General features: G+C 56.0%; 1 protein-coding gene across 4 annotated transcripts; it reads right to left on the bottom strand.

Moving 5' to 3' along the window:
- Positions 1-360: 360 nt before the first annotated feature.
- LDB1 (LIM domain binding 1) lies at positions 361-14,151 on the bottom strand. 4 transcript variants are annotated; one of them, XM_024555703.3, is made up of 11 exons: positions 13,714-14,151; positions 5,215-5,317; positions 5,047-5,091; positions 4,859-4,934; positions 4,667-4,769; positions 4,334-4,506; positions 3,729-3,851; positions 3,419-3,502; positions 3,208-3,331; positions 2,864-3,006; positions 361-2,152 (listed from the first exon to the last, which is right to left on the bottom strand). In XM_024555703.3, the coding sequence occupies exons 1-11, from the start codon at positions 13,736-13,738 to the stop codon at positions 1,922-1,924; spliced, it is 1,230 nt and encodes a 409-aa protein (XP_024411471.2). In that variant the 5' UTR covers positions 13,739-14,151; the 3' UTR covers positions 361-1,921. The 4 variants fall into 4 exon arrangements, with proteins under 4 accessions (XP_024411471.2, XP_024411470.2, XP_053778687.1 ...); XM_024555702.3 differs by having other exon boundaries at positions 2,858-3,006; positions 13,714-14,149; XM_053922712.1 differs by lacking the exon at positions 13,714-14,151 and adding an exon at positions 8,089-8,653 and having other exon boundaries at positions 2,858-3,006.
- Positions 14,152-14,422: the final 271 nt, after the last annotated feature.

The raw sequence follows: 14,422 nt of genomic DNA, 5'->3' as shown, positions 1-14,422 counted from the left end.
AGTACTCTCGGAGGCAAAGACGCCATTCTCCACCCCACCCCCAACACCTAATCCAGGAGAGGCTATCCCAGGAACCCTGCCTCAGGAGGGTCACCTGTCTGGCAACCCCATGACAGGAGTGAGGAACAGTGGAGGGTGGGAATGGGGTGGGAAGTGAACTTTTGAGGGAGCAGGGGCCAGGCTGGGACATCTGAGGAGCAACACCAGAATAATAAGGGGAAATGTCAGATGGGAGTGAAGGGGAGGCCGTAAGCCCAACTCACACCTCCTCCCCAATGGCTGGTCTTAGGACTGCAGGAGCAGGGGAAGACTGTCTTGGGCTGAGTCATCACTGAGCATCAATGACCAACCAAGACACGCTCAAACTGAAAAGTCTCTTTATTGATCGGTACCATACATGACTCAAATGGAGAAAAAAAAGGCATTACAGTTGGGGTGGGCCATCCCTCTTCCCAACCCCTTCCCTCAGCTCCTGACACAACACCCCTCCAGCAGTGGCAACTAGAGTGAAGGAAACAGAGTGCAGAGAGCCCCAGAATCCAGAAGAAAGACTGGGAAGATAGGTGGTACTAGCATTTCCAGAACTCGCCACAGGAAAAGGCAACAAAGCCAGAGCTGGGCCCTACTCGTGGCCTCGCCCTGGGCCCAGAACCTCCACGTGTCCAACTGCAACACAGCTGAGGGTTCTGGCTGCTTTCCCCTTCCTTCTATGAGAACAAGGACTAGAGGGCATTTGGGAGATGAGCACCCTCTACTTCAGCTGAGGAACAGAGCCCTATTGCTCCCTGCTTAGAGGGGGGCACCCAGTGGCTCCTTCCCCTCTGTGGAGGGCAGGGGAGGACTAGATTCGCAATCTGAGGGACCGGAGGAAGAGAGTACTGGACAGAGTGGATGAGCCCTTCCCCTACCCCATGCCTACCCAACTGAGACAAAACAAAAACACAGTGACAAACAGGGCTGCGCCTTCCCTCCATTCTCCCTGAGGAAGGGAGCCTCCCCTCCTCCATCCAAGACAGCTGCTTTACTGGAGGGCTTGTAAAGAATACACACACAGGGCGGGGGCCGGCAGGGAGGCGGCGGTGCTGGGAGTGAGGGAGTTACGAGCGTCCTGGAGGATGGGGAAACAGAGACAACAGCTGGGAGCTGTTCCAAAGCAATGGCCCCCTACCCCATGGCATGCCTTCCCCAACTCCAGTCATCCCAGAGGAAAAGGGAAGAGAGATGGCGAAATGTCTCCTTGGTCTGAAGCTCTCAAACTATATAAAATGGTAACGTTTCCCCCGCTACCCTACCGATATGCTCACCTCCACCTGGGCCCTAAACCCCCCATTTGCCAGGCATAGGGAGGTAGCTGGACTTTTAATAAGGGGAAGAGGGGGGACATGAGTGACTTTTTTAACTTACATTTTTAATATTATTTTTTTAAAAACTTGGAGCTGGGATAGGTGGTGGAAGAGAGGAGGAGCCCAGAGCATTACCCCTCTACTTCCAGCCACCTAGGGGGAGGGTCTGGGGAGGGGCACTCAATGAAGCGCCATAACTTTAAGTCCCTAGGGGCTGTGGGGATAGACAACCCCAGGCTTGAAGGGGGTAGAGTCAGGAGGATGGGGAACCCATGGGGTAAGGATGGAGGCAAATGCTCTGGGGGTTGGTCAGGACATTTCTCAGAGGCCCAGGGTCCACGCAGACATCCACATGAGTACCTCCTTCCCCCAAAAGGCTCTGCAGAGGCCAGGCCCAGCCCAGAGCCACTGCGGGGCAAATCTTGGCACCTGCCCCCAGTGAGTCCAGTTCCTCCCTGAAGTGGGTGGATGGAGGCTGCCCATTTTAGATGCTCAGTCTCTTCATTCTGTCTTCTGCTCCCTGGGGCTTCAAGAGGTGGGGCAGGCAGGCAGAGCACTGGGTGGCCCTGGTGAAGCCTTTACTGGGAGGCCTGTGATGTGGGGTTCTCCGATTTGCTTTCTTGGCTGGATGGAGGCTTGCTGTTCCAGGGGCTGTTGGCGCCCAGGGCAGGGGAGTTGTTAAAGCTGTCCTCGTCGTCAATGCCGTTGGCTGCGTCAAACTGGGTATTCTCCAGCCGGGTGATGAGCCTCTCGTCCTCGTCCCCGAACTCCCCGCCCATCAGGGTGGGCTCCCCCACCACCATCACATCCTGAGAGTGGCGGAGGTCCCCAAACATAATCGGGGCAGGGGCTCGCCCAGCCCAGGGCAGCAGAAACCCCCAGAGCCCCAATACCCACCCAGAAAACTCAACACCCCCACCCCCTTCTCATACCCCAATTTAAAACATCAACTCCTCTGACACCCTCAGCCCTTGGAGTCCTTCCCACTGAAGGACTGCAGAGCATCATGCTCTGTAATGCACATCCACTAGATTCTGGGAAAAAGTCAGTCTACTCCCCAAGCTCCCTAGTCCCTCTCCCAAAGTTTTAGGGGGCTCCTAAACTTCTGTCCACATGTGAGAGAGGGAGCAGATCAAAGACACCAATGGGGGAAGTGTGTGCATGTTCATGTAGTCTAGACACACACAGTGAGGCTGCACGTCCCTCTGCGAGTGAGTGTCTGTGTCTCCGATGGCCTGTGTGCTCCCAGCTGTCTGTCCTGAACGTCCGTGTGTTCTCGTGGCTGACTGTCCCTTTACATCTATATTGCTATGTCTGAGTCTGTGTGATCACAACCACACATGTGACTAACAAGGACTCTCATCAGTGATAGGAGTCAGCCCATCCTGGCAGAGCACACTGGGAAAACTGTCTCTACTTCTATGCCTGCTGGTGAGCTCACACTGGGACAGAGTCAAGAGTCAGGGGTCAGCAGTAGGGGAGCCCAGAAGAGAGAAGAAAGCCGAGATGCTTACAGGTACCTGGCTGGAGAGGGCGAAGGTGCTGGCTGGGCTTTTCTTCTTGCTGTTGCTGTTGTTGGTGTTGCCGCCACCGGAGCTCATGGTGCTGCCCCCTGACATCTTCCGTTTCCGCCGTTTGCTGGGCTGCTGCCGGGCGGGCTCCGCTGTGTCAGAGAAAGGAGACTCAGGTGGGGCAGGGTGCTGGGCCCCTGGCTCTCCATCCTGGCTCCTAAGGAGCCTGAGCCTACCCTGATCCCAGTCTTGCAGACCCAAGAGCAAGGACGGGGCTTCACAAGGAGACAGATACAGCCTTGGGGGATGGCATCAGATCCTGGTAAGAGCAGATACAGGCCCCAGGCACTCACCGGGGGGTGCTACCATACGCTGCCACTTCTGGAAAAGGCAGGTCTTGAGGCAGTCACGAGGGCTGAGGCTGTAGGTCTTGTGGCGGGACATGAGCTCTTGCATGGGCTCGAGTATCACACATAGCTGTGGGGAGACCAGGAGGGGGCTTGTCAGGGGAGAGACACGGAGCTCAGTCAATGGGAGGGGCAGAGACTGAGTGATCAGACTCACTCGGAGGTAGTTGAGAGTGGAATTGGACAGCCCACACCGTGTGATATTTTTGGAGAGCTGATCCAACATCTGGGGGTCCTGGGCCTAGAGGGGGAGAAAGACAACAATGCTAGCACCTGGGCTGCACTTGCTCATCTGCCCTATCATCTGAGCGCGTGACACTCCCGAAAGAGAAGAGGGGCTATTACGAAATCCATTTTTCAGGTGCAGAAACTCTAACCCTCTAAGGTCACTGTCAGGACACGAGACCTTATTCTGCCCTCCCCGCTGTCTGCCCTCCCCCTTTCGCCTTGGTTTCTGCCACACTCACGTGCATGGCAAGAATGCTGCGGGGGATGAGCTCCCGGTGCTGCCGGATGCTGAAGTGCCAGGTCTTTATCCGCATCATATCATCAAACATGAACTCCAGGTATAACCGCCCCTCCACACATACCTGAAGACAAGGCTGTCACAGCTCTGCCCCTCCCCCATACGTGAAAGTGTACCTGTTCCGCATTTGCTCACAACTCCCCCGCCACATATACTTTTGCCACCTGCACCTAAATCTGGGTGTAAAACTGGTATGGACTACCCCCTCACATAACTTTTACACCCATGACCCCTATACACAGCACAAACTGAGTAGAAATGCTTGACCAATCCTGTCCTCTCCCATGTAGTTAGTGATACCCTCATCTGCTATAAGCTTCCAATGAGGGCAGACTCTTCCTCACTGGTGTACGTACCCCTGTGGCCCAGAATATGGTCATATACAAGCTCAGTAAATGCCTGCTGAATGCGGTGGCACCCCTGCCCCCTTCTTATCTGGACACGCCCCAGGATGCCTCCCTGGGGAACAGCTGAGTACAGTTTGGGAAGGAGGAAGGGAATCAGACTCAGGTGCTTCAGCATTCCACATCCATCTGGATTGCTGACCTGGGTGAACATGGGTTTGCCGTGCTGGGTCACCATGCTGCCCTGGTCACAGTCGAGGGACACAAAGTTGCTGTGGAATGCCTCCTTGGGGTGCTTAAGCACATAGTATAGCTCCGTAGCACCCCCCTCAAAGATGCTGCGGAAGTAGCGTGGGATCAGGGTCCGGCCAATGGCTGTAGAGAAGGGACAGACTCTTCAGAACAGTAGGACCTTAAAAGGGGTCAGGCAGATGCCACTCCTGCCAAAACAGATACCCTGGAACAAATACCCACTCCCAGACTTTGGAAGGACACTCCCACAGCAGAACTGGCAGAACCCCCAGAAGCCACTCACTGTATCTCTTTGGTCCATCCTCCAGGCAGAAAGTGATGGTTAACATGGCATCATCCTCGAAGAACTCAGTTGTGAAAGCATCCCACCAGAGATTGTCACACTCCTAAGAGCACAGGGAGAGGTGTTTTTGTGTCAGAAGACATCCCACTGGGGTGCCCGGCTGGCCCTCTCCCTGCTCTTTCCTCTGGATACCTCTGTCCAGTTTTGAAGCCGTTTGTTAAGCTCGAATATTCTGTAGTCAGTTTGGTTTCCATATGGTGTGTGCCTCCTGGGATAAGTAAAGAAGGGAGGTTAGTAGGAGCAGAGCCTCCCCAAACCCCCCATGTCTACCCTCACCCATGTAATGGAAAGTACCTCCCACCCCACTGGACTCCACTTACCCAATCCCCGGCTCCAGGTATGTAGGCGGATACATGGGGGTTGGGCTGTGTAAGGGAAGAGGCTATGAGAATGGGGGTGGAAGACAGGAATTATTGGGGGGTGTAACTCCCTCCCCTTTTTAGGCAGGATCCCATCTGGAAAAGGGGTGAGAAGTGAATAAGACTCACCCCACATCCCGATCTAGCATGGTGCCGGGATGGAAGGGGGGGAAGGCGTTGCCGTTCGGGGGCTCCTTCGGCGAGTACAGCTTGAATGACTTTGAGGAACAACCTAGGAGGGAAAGGGAAGAAAAAAGGTGACCTAAGTCCCTCTTGGGAGCTCACCTGAAGTTAGCTAGACTGGGTGAACAGGGACTGGTCTCCTGGAGCCAGAGAGAAGTAGGGGAGAACTAGGGGAGGGGGACTACCCTAAGGAGCACCTACCTCTGCTTTTAAATCTGGCTCCAATCTTGTTTTATTAAGAAACTAGAAGTACCCAGCCCCAATACCCAAGACCTTATTTCTTCATGTGGCTGAGGTCTGGATGACAGAATCGAAGCTGGGAAGAAATGCCAATACCACAGAATAAATACCCAAACATTAGAATCTAATTTTAATAAACCCCCTTTTCAACTACATTATTGTTTTTAAAGATTTATTTATTTATTTTTAGAGAGAGGGGAAGGGAGGGAGAAAGAGAGGGAGACAAACATCGATGTGCAAGAGAAACATCAATTGGTTGCCTCCTGCATGCCCCCAACCAGGGACCTGGCCTGTAACCCAGGCATGTGCCCAGACCGAGAATGGAACCAGCGTTTCAGTCTGCAGGATAACACCCAACCTGCTGAGCCACACCAGTCAGGGCTCAGCTACATTATTTTGTTCCATCAGCACCACCATGGTGTGAGGCAGCAGGACCGACTACAGCATTCCCATTTTACAGATGGACAACTGAAAGCTCAAGGGGTCTTGTCAAGATCATAGAGCTAAGGACTTGGGCCCAGACCTTCTGATTCCCATACCCTGAAGTATTCCTACCCTTCTTTTGACCTCTGGAGATCAAGTTGTGGGAGAAATGAGGGGATTTAGCCAACTCCCTGCCCCTCCTCCACACCCAGGGTCTCAGGAGGGCAAGGGATGGAAAGATAAAGGGTGGGGGGGGGGGTGCCTGTTGGGTGCAGCCCACCAGATAACCAGTTGGGCCTTCTGACTATCCCCCCCACCAACGGCCACTCCCTTATCAGCCCAACCCCCTCTCCCACACCCACCACTAGTCTAGTATTGTCTCCAAACCAGAAACCCAAAGCCTTAACCCATTCTGTCTTCTAAGACTTATAGTGCGGGAGGGAGGTAGAGGGGCCTCCACTGGATCTCAGTCTACTTATAAAAGGAAAAGAGGAGGCCCGGGAAGGAGGCTAGGTTCTGGGGTCTCAGTCTAGGAGGCAAGTGGTAACTGGACAGGGATCTCTACTTGTACCTGTGCATGTGCAGGATGTCCCCTCTCCCCTCACCTAGACGCATGCAGTTCCTGGTGTACTGTATCACCTGACTGGAAGGAGCGTTATATTCATAGCTGGGTATGAGCCAAGTACCCCTGCAATGCTATCTTCCCCCCACCCTCCAAGGTGAGGGAAAACTGAGGCACCATTCCAAAGGTCCTGATCCCAGTTATAGTCGCTTCTTCACGTCCCCAAACTTGATTGCATTTGGAAGGGTAGCTGTATTAGTTGTGTCTTAGCCTCCTCCCCAATTTAGGCACAAAATCTACTTTGTTCCTCTGGGGGAAGAGACAAAGGAAGACCCTGTGCCAATGTGTGTCATTTAATTCTCTCCCCAGGGAACCTTCCTCACAATATGGGCAAAAGGAGGGTCCCAGAGAGGCCTTCACTACATAGTCCCTGAAGGTGCCAAGAGTCAGAGCCTGTGTGTACCTGCACATGTGTGTGCCTCATCCTGCTGAGCAGGCTTCTACCCTCAGCTCGCCCCAACATGCCTACCAAGGGCTGGAACCCAGCAGCCCCAGGCAGGATCGCTGTGCCCAAAACAGGCCCTCGCCCCACGCACGAGCTCTCGCAGTTCACATCCATATGCTCCCAGCACGGCACACACAGCCTTCACATGCCTGCCTGGACTGAATGAGGAGCCTGTGCCCTCAAGAAAGAGACAGTCCCACCCAGCCCCACGTCTCTGAACTCCACCAACAGGTAGACCAATGCCATGTAGGAAGCCACAGTTCATGCAGCTCACCAGAGGCCAGGCCTGGGCAATGAACCCAAGAGTCTAGATGCTCAGACCTGGGCTTGACTAGGCCATCCTTCCCCCGAAAGCATCACTGCCCTTGACCCTCAGTTTCAGGGCCACTTGAAGAACTGTGTCAGCTCAAGACCCTAAAAACAAGTGAGGCAGGGTACCTGGATTCCTCTCTAACTCTGAAAGAAGTTTCAGAGCTTCAATTTCGCACTAGTGAACTAAAAGGCACTGTCTGGGCCCAGGGAACAGTTCTGAGGGGCAAAAATCCAAAGCTCTATGGCCTTGATTTACACCTCTAGTGAATGGACGTAAAAACCCTTAGCATCTCTCAGGAGGCATGGCAACTCCCAGTAGCCCCGGCACAAGGGCTTGAGAGTGAGAAGAGAAGGGGAGGGAACACCACCCAGACCATCTGTCCCTGTTGCCGCCTGTCCACAGCAGCAGGGGTAGAGGGGAAAAGTGGGGGCGGGGGTGAAAGGGCCGTGTCATCCAGCCTTGGAGTCAGACATAGCCCCCCTCCCACCTCTAGCAATCTGGGAACCCTTAGGAAGGAGAAGAGAGGAAGAGCCCAGAACTAGTAAAGTTTTCCCAGGATGGAAGCTGCATCCTAGGACTGAGGGGAGCAGCTCCAGCTGGGCATTTCCATGGTAACCAGCCTGCCTCCCTTTTGGGGCTGATCAGAGGTCAGCAGGCCTGGGAGCCCTGGCCTCTCTAAGCTGAGAGGCACCTCTCCCCCAGCCAGCATACCAGGCCAGGGCCAGACCCAGGACCTTCTACCCACCCCCTACAGGCTTGCAGGGTGCCCAGACTTACCTGGGAGAACTGAGGGGGCCAGGAGAGGTGCGGGAACGACTGGAAGCCCACCAGGGCCCTGGCAGGGGTGAGGACTGAGGGGGGGGGGGCAACTTCAGCCGCTCATGTCCCGAGTGGGACGGGCAGGCCTGGCTGGGAGCTCCACTCCGTGGGCCGCACAAAGACTTGCACGCACAGCCTTGGCCTGCCCCGCGGCGGCCACAGCCCCGGGGGAAAGTTACAATGGCCACTGGGCCGGGGGTCGGGGGCCAGGGGGCCGGCCTGGGGGGCGGGGGGCCGCGGGGAGTCTGGAGCCTTCTTTGTTTGCAAGGTTTCCCTCAACAATGGCTGCTCCGCTCTTTCCTCTCTCCTCCTCCTCCTCCTCCTCGGCTCTACCCGCTGCCGCCTCGCGCTGCCTCTACCTCCAAGCAGCCCGCCTGCCCTCCCCAGGCCACCAGGCCCCTCTGCCTGGGCAGCAGACCAGGCAGGGCCCGGCACTCACACTCACTCACAATCGTACACGCACAGACACACGCAGCGCCCACCAGCTCCCAGCCTTTTCTCCCTTTCTTTCCTTCCCTCCCCGCTCGCTCACGGAGCCTCTCAGAATGAGGCCCCAGGGCGGGCAGAGGGTGGAGCTGCCCCCACCGGCCCCGCCCCCTCCCAGCCAGGGAAGAGGAAGAGGGAGAAAGGGAGGGCGCGGGAGCAAGAGAGGCAAGCAGGCAGGGAGGACTGCTGAGAAAAACAAAAGAGAGAAAGAGACTGGGAGAGACTGGGATGGAGAGATGGAAACAAAATAGACTGGGCCTGGAGAGACCTGGGTGGAGGGGAGGCCTGTGGGGGCCAGGAACTGACATGCTCGCTCCAAGCCCCAGGTGTGGTGCTCAGGAGTGAGCAGGGGAGCCAAAGCCACAGGCAGGGATGGAGAAGGGTGCTCTCCTCTCTGGAGACTCCCAGTACCTACAAACCACCTCCCAAACGTGCCCCAAATCTCTCTTGCCACCCTGGGCTTCAGCCCCTGGTGAAATTCCAGAGCAACTAGCGGGGGGGGGGGGGGGGGGGGGGGGACTCCAGGGGGTTATTTTTGACAGAGATACACTCTGACTTCAGCCTATACACAACTGATTGGTGGGACGAGGACACGCCAGGCTCCTGGGCCCCCAACCCAGCCAAGTTCCCATCCCTGACTTAGATCTGCCTCAGCAGGAAGCTCCTTCCCCCACCGCAGCCACCACCACCGGAGACACGTGGGTGCAAGGGAAAGAGGCGCTGTCAGCGCTAGGGAAAGCAAACTTGCCCAACCAAGGATCCCCAGAAGGGGGCCTGGTCTGCTGCTGAGTCCTCCCCACCACCCTGTGGGTTAAAAGTCCTCCCCACCACCCTGTGGGAAAAAAGGTGTGTGGTTACTGGGGTAGGAGCTCTTCTCCACTGCGGAGGGCATTCCCAAGAGAGGGGGTGTTTCTAAAACTTGGGTAGTCCGGGCACTACTCCCTGGACAGGAAAAAAGAAACACACACACACACACATTCTCTCTCTCTCTCTCTCTCTCTCTCTCTCTCTCTCTCTCTGAAGGGGGCAGCACATAACCTCCTACTTCATTGCAGGTTGAGTCTCCCTGCCCACCCCCACCATGTACACTCACAGCCCCAGGACAGGATTTCTCCTGACTTCTACACCAGTTGGCTGTGCCTTAAGAATGTTGCACCTGGCTCTGTGAACACCCTCCACATGTAAGTAACACATCTCACTTTACATAAATCAGTACCTGAAACATACTTCAACCAGTGATACGTACCTCAAACTCTAAATAAACCCAAACCCAAGATGCACACACATACACAGTCTGTGTCAGACCCTGACACCCATACACACTGGGACTAGTGACATGCATGCCCCGACCCCAACAGACACACCAAAAGTGCATTATATGCCTCCTGAACCTGGGACAGGCTATTACACACACATCCTGACCATGTGTTACCCAGGCACTAACCCCATAAACTACCACCCTTCCCGAAACCTGCACACCATTCTCCGTCATGGCCGGCCACAATACACCCAGGCTTTCACAAACATACCAAAATCTCTGAGATTCAGCCAGACTCTACAACGTACTACCTATACCAGGCCTTGAGACATTCTCACTGACCCAAGTTTACAGCCCAACTCTAAGATAACCAACGCCCCCCCCCCCACTACTGACAATTCCTGTCATTTGTTTGGTATCTTTAAACTTTCCAAAGTGCATTCACAGGCAGTATCTCAAAAGTACAGCACATAGGGCCAAATATTAGCCTAACTAGAACACATTATAATAAGACAGAAAGGCCTGAGGCTCTGGATTTCTAACCAGACTCATTTAAGCCCAGCCCTGGGGCACTGCAGTGGTTCCTACTCTCTCCCCCTCCAAAGAATGGCCATCCCAGGCCCAGAAATGACTGTCTACATGGGAAGGGGTATAGGTGTGTGCTCTGGCTTCTGCCTCCCAATTCAGGGCGCAAAACCCCCACCCAGTCTGTCTCCTCAAATTTCGGGGGGAAGGGACCTTAAATACCAAGATGACAGACATGCCAAGACTCTGGCATATCATTCGAAATGGGGACCCTCCTACTTCCTTCTCCAGCAAGTCTGACCCTCTCTATGTTCTGACTTAATTTCCCCACTTGCACAGGGGCAGAAGAGGTCCCGCTAAAGAAAGCAAGTCTGAATTAGAAAGCCCTAATAGTTGGGGTGGGGATGAGCAGGGGGCATCAAAGAAGGACAAAGGTGATGAGGATAGAGTACAGGGAGAGCACCCCTCCTGGAGGTGAGGACTTTGAAGGGCAGCAGCCTTCAGGATAAGGTACCAGCACTGCCCCCTGCCCGGGCCCCTGGGGCTCCCTGACCCAGGCCTCCAGTGTGCCTGCCCCCCTTCCTTTGTCTGTGCCCGGCCTCCCGTTGGCCTGGCGCTCTGCCATCCTCTTCTCCTGGCTCCCAGCCGCCACCACTGCTGCCTCCCTCCCCTCCCCCTACTCCTCCCTGCCTTAACCCTTCTGAGCCACATGCTGCCCCAGACAGGCCCTGGCCCCCTCAGCAACCTGCCCTATCCAGGGTGATGTCCCTTAGCAAAGGTTCTATCTGCTCCTGACCAAAGCCCCAGAAGCCATTCCCCGCCCCAGGAGCACTATGGGAGTTGGGGGGGGGGGGTGTATGTGTATATCTTGTGGTGTTCCTTCTGCGTGTGCATGTGTGTGGGTCTGTGTGTGCTCTGGCTTCCCTCAGTCACATGTGTGGGGCATGTGCTGTCTCTGCTGGGCTGGGGGAGGAGGAGGAGGAGCTGGGAGACAGCAGAGCACAAAGGAGAGACTCAGACAGGCAGGCAGGCAGCAGGCGGGCGGCCTGCCAGGGCGCCTGGGCGCCCACCCTAGGGCTGCTTCAGTTGGGGGGAGTCTTTGGACCTGGACTGCACATGCCCTTGTGTTCAACCATGTGCTCCCACCCACCCATGCAAGCCTGGTCTCCTCTCTCACCCCAACTACTACCATTCCCCACCCCCAGGCCACTCTCAAGCCTCTCTGCATGTGGTTCTCCTTTAAGTCTAACCTCTATCCATCCTCTGTGGCATCAATCCATAAGACTTCTTCACATTGGGTAAAAAGATTTCCCACTCTTAGCCATCTTTTGCCCCCTCTCCCCCACCCGGGCCACTAGACACACAAACAGAACATACCTTTTGGAGTGCTAACTAAAGATGCCTCCCCCCCTCCCCACACACCCTGTGCACAAGTCCTCTTCCCGGCCCCATGCTGCTCCCAGACAGGCTGAGGAGGAAATTTTCTCCCTTCTCTGCTGGACCCAGGCACCCTGCCTCAACTTCAGGGCCAGCCTCTCATCTACCTCCAACCTGACAACCCCTCCACACACCTCCTACCCACTATTTGTAGGAACTAAGATTCAAAATGTAAGACTCAGGCCTCTGGCTTGTTCAGAGCCTTAGTTCCTACTATGCTCATGTGAGGCAGTGGAGGATCAAGGCCACGGGGTAGACTCAGAGCATGGATGGATCCAAACAAGGTACCCAGCATGGGGCCGTTCTTTGAAAAAAATACACACACAAATATGCACACCAAGCTGGTTATGAGGAGGAATGATGGGGCCAGGCAAGATTCCAACTTAGTAAACTCTTTCCTCTCCTCTCCCCCACCCTCTGCAGCAGGAGCCAGGGGTTCCCACACCCAGATATTCCAGGATCCTCAGGCTCTACTAGCCCACCCTCTGGGCCCTGGGCCCCTTAAACGTCAGCCTCAGCAGGCACTTTAAGTGTGTACCCTGACCAGCTTGGCCTGGCTCACATGATTTTCAAGGAAGCTTCCTCACTAGCAGCTTCCCTTGAGGACTGGGGGGGGGGGGGCACTTGTGGGGTGTGGGCCTCCCAGAAAGCAGGGAATCTAGAGGAGCAAAGGACCCAAACCAAGCTAGATTCAGGGACACCTGACTTTCAGAAGAAAAGAAGAAAGCTAACTCCAGCCTGGGACAGGAGGGGGGCCTGCAAATAATTCAACTGGGTAGTTCAGTTGGTTAGAGCATCAACCCAATACACCAAGGTTGCAGGTTCGATCCCCAGTCAGGGCACATAAAAGAATCAACCACTGAATGCATAAATAAGTAGAACAACAAATCTATGTTTCTCTCTCTCTCTTTGTGTGTGCGTGTGTGTCTCTCTCTCCTCCCTCGCAACCTCTCTACAAGTCAATTAAAAAAAAGAAATGTAAGAACCCAGGGTCCTGGGGATGTGGACAGACAGTGTTCTGAGGTCCTCTGAAAACTACCTCTACAATCACATTGCCTCTCTTTCACCCTGGCAGAGAGGGAGGGCCTTCCCCTCCCCAGGAAAAAACTCAGATCCAGGCTGTCACTGGCAAGAGCTCTGTTTGGGGGAGGCAGGGATCTGAGCCTAAGTTCTTCTCAAGTTCTCCCTTTGGGGTCAAGCATTGCTCCCCTCAACTCAACTCTCACAAATCACTCTTGTCCCTAGCTTACCTGGGGCTGCCACATTCCCTCTCCCACAGGGCAGTGATGCCAGACCCTAGGGCCCAATTATCTGCCCCCTCCCGGAGTACCTCCTGTCCCTCAAGAGAGCCAACCTTCCCTGGCAACAGGCAGGAAAATCTGAAGGTGGGGGAAGATGGGGCCCAATTAATCCCTCCCCCAAAACACGGCCCTCAGAAACAACCTGGAGGGGGGTGTCACAGGATCTGTAAGAGGGAATAGGCAGCAGGGGGGGGGGGCAACCCAAACCAGCCAATCACAACTCTATGGTGACCTGAGGGGGGGTCAAAAGTCTAGACTCACTTCTGATTGGCTAACACTCTGGAATTCTGGGAATTTCAGCCCCCCAAACCCCTCCCCAAGTAGCCTGTTCCCCCCCCTCCTAAAATCTACACACGAGCTACCCCCAGCACCCCCACCCCGCGCCTCCAGGCTGCTACGTATTTACATAGTTGGGGAAAACCCTCCCCCCGGACTGAGGTCCCACATACCTCTCACAGCCCCCTACCTCCGCCATGCCATCGACGCCCCACACACAAGTTCTCGCCAAACAAGGGGTGAGGGATCCTCGGAGAGGGTAAGGGAGGGAGGGGCCGGGCGGCCGGGCGCCCCACTCACCAGGACAGGCACAGCCCACTGACATCTTCACATCGCCCGCCGCTGGGGGCCCAGCCGAGTCACGGTGCCCGCCCCGCGCGGGGACAAGCCGGGCATGAGCCGCCGCCGCTGCCTGCGGCCCCCGCTGCCCTCGCCGCCGGCCCGGCCAGGCCCGGCCTCTGCCCTGTGCGGGCGGGCCCTAGCTGCAGCGAGGAGCCTGTCAGGCGCGGAGCAGACAGGAAGGAAGCCAGGCAGGAAGGCGAGCTGCCTCTGCGTGTGTGCGCGCGGGTGTGCGTCCCCCGAGTGTGTGTCTGTGTGTGCGCGTGTGCGTGTCTGTGAGCTCCCGCTGCCAACGCCGCCGCTCGCTCGCGTCTCCCACTCCTCCCTCCCGCTACCGTAGGCGCCCGCTCTCCGGCCTTAGCGGGGCTGGGCCGGGCTTTATTAATATGCTAATTGCCTGCTAGTGGGAGGGGAGAGCGGTGTCAAAGTGACCCGGGCGGGCGCGCAGCGAGCGACGCCGTGCGTGCGCCGCGCCGCGGGCGGGCGGGCTGCTAGGGGCCGGGAGCGTTCAAGGAACGGCAAGCATGTGACGCAGCTTTTAAAAAAGGAGACGGTGGCAGAGACCCCAGAGAAGGAGAGCGAGGGGGAGAGATAGGAGGCGAAGACTCGCACTGTGTGTCTGTCCTCCCGGCGCTGCTGAGTTGGGAGCCGTAGACGAGCCGGAGCGGGA

This window comes from Desmodus rotundus, chromosome 4, assembly GCF_022682495.2.
Source record: "Desmodus rotundus isolate HL8 chromosome 4, HLdesRot8A.1, whole genome shotgun sequence".
Lineage (NCBI taxonomy): Eukaryota > Metazoa > Chordata > Mammalia > Chiroptera > Phyllostomidae > Desmodus > Desmodus rotundus.
The sequence above is the reverse complement of the archived record's forward strand: the minus strand, read 5'-3'. Positions and strand labels throughout refer to the sequence as shown.

What these genes read in the sequence shown, in the direction of transcription:
- LDB1 (XM_024555702.3), bottom strand. Translation starts at nt 13,738, where the DNA reads ATGTCAGTGGGCTGTGCCTGTCCTG. An exon ending in GGCTTCAAAACTGGACAGAG is followed by an intron (nt 4,770 to 4,858) that starts GTATCCAGAGGA and finishes CTGTGCTCTTAG; the next exon opens with GAGTGTGACAATCTCTGGTG. An exon ending in GCAAACCCATGTTCACCCAG is followed by an intron (nt 3,852 to 4,333) that starts GTCAGCAATCCA and finishes CCTTGTCTTCAG; the next exon opens with GTATGTGTGGAGGGGCGGTT.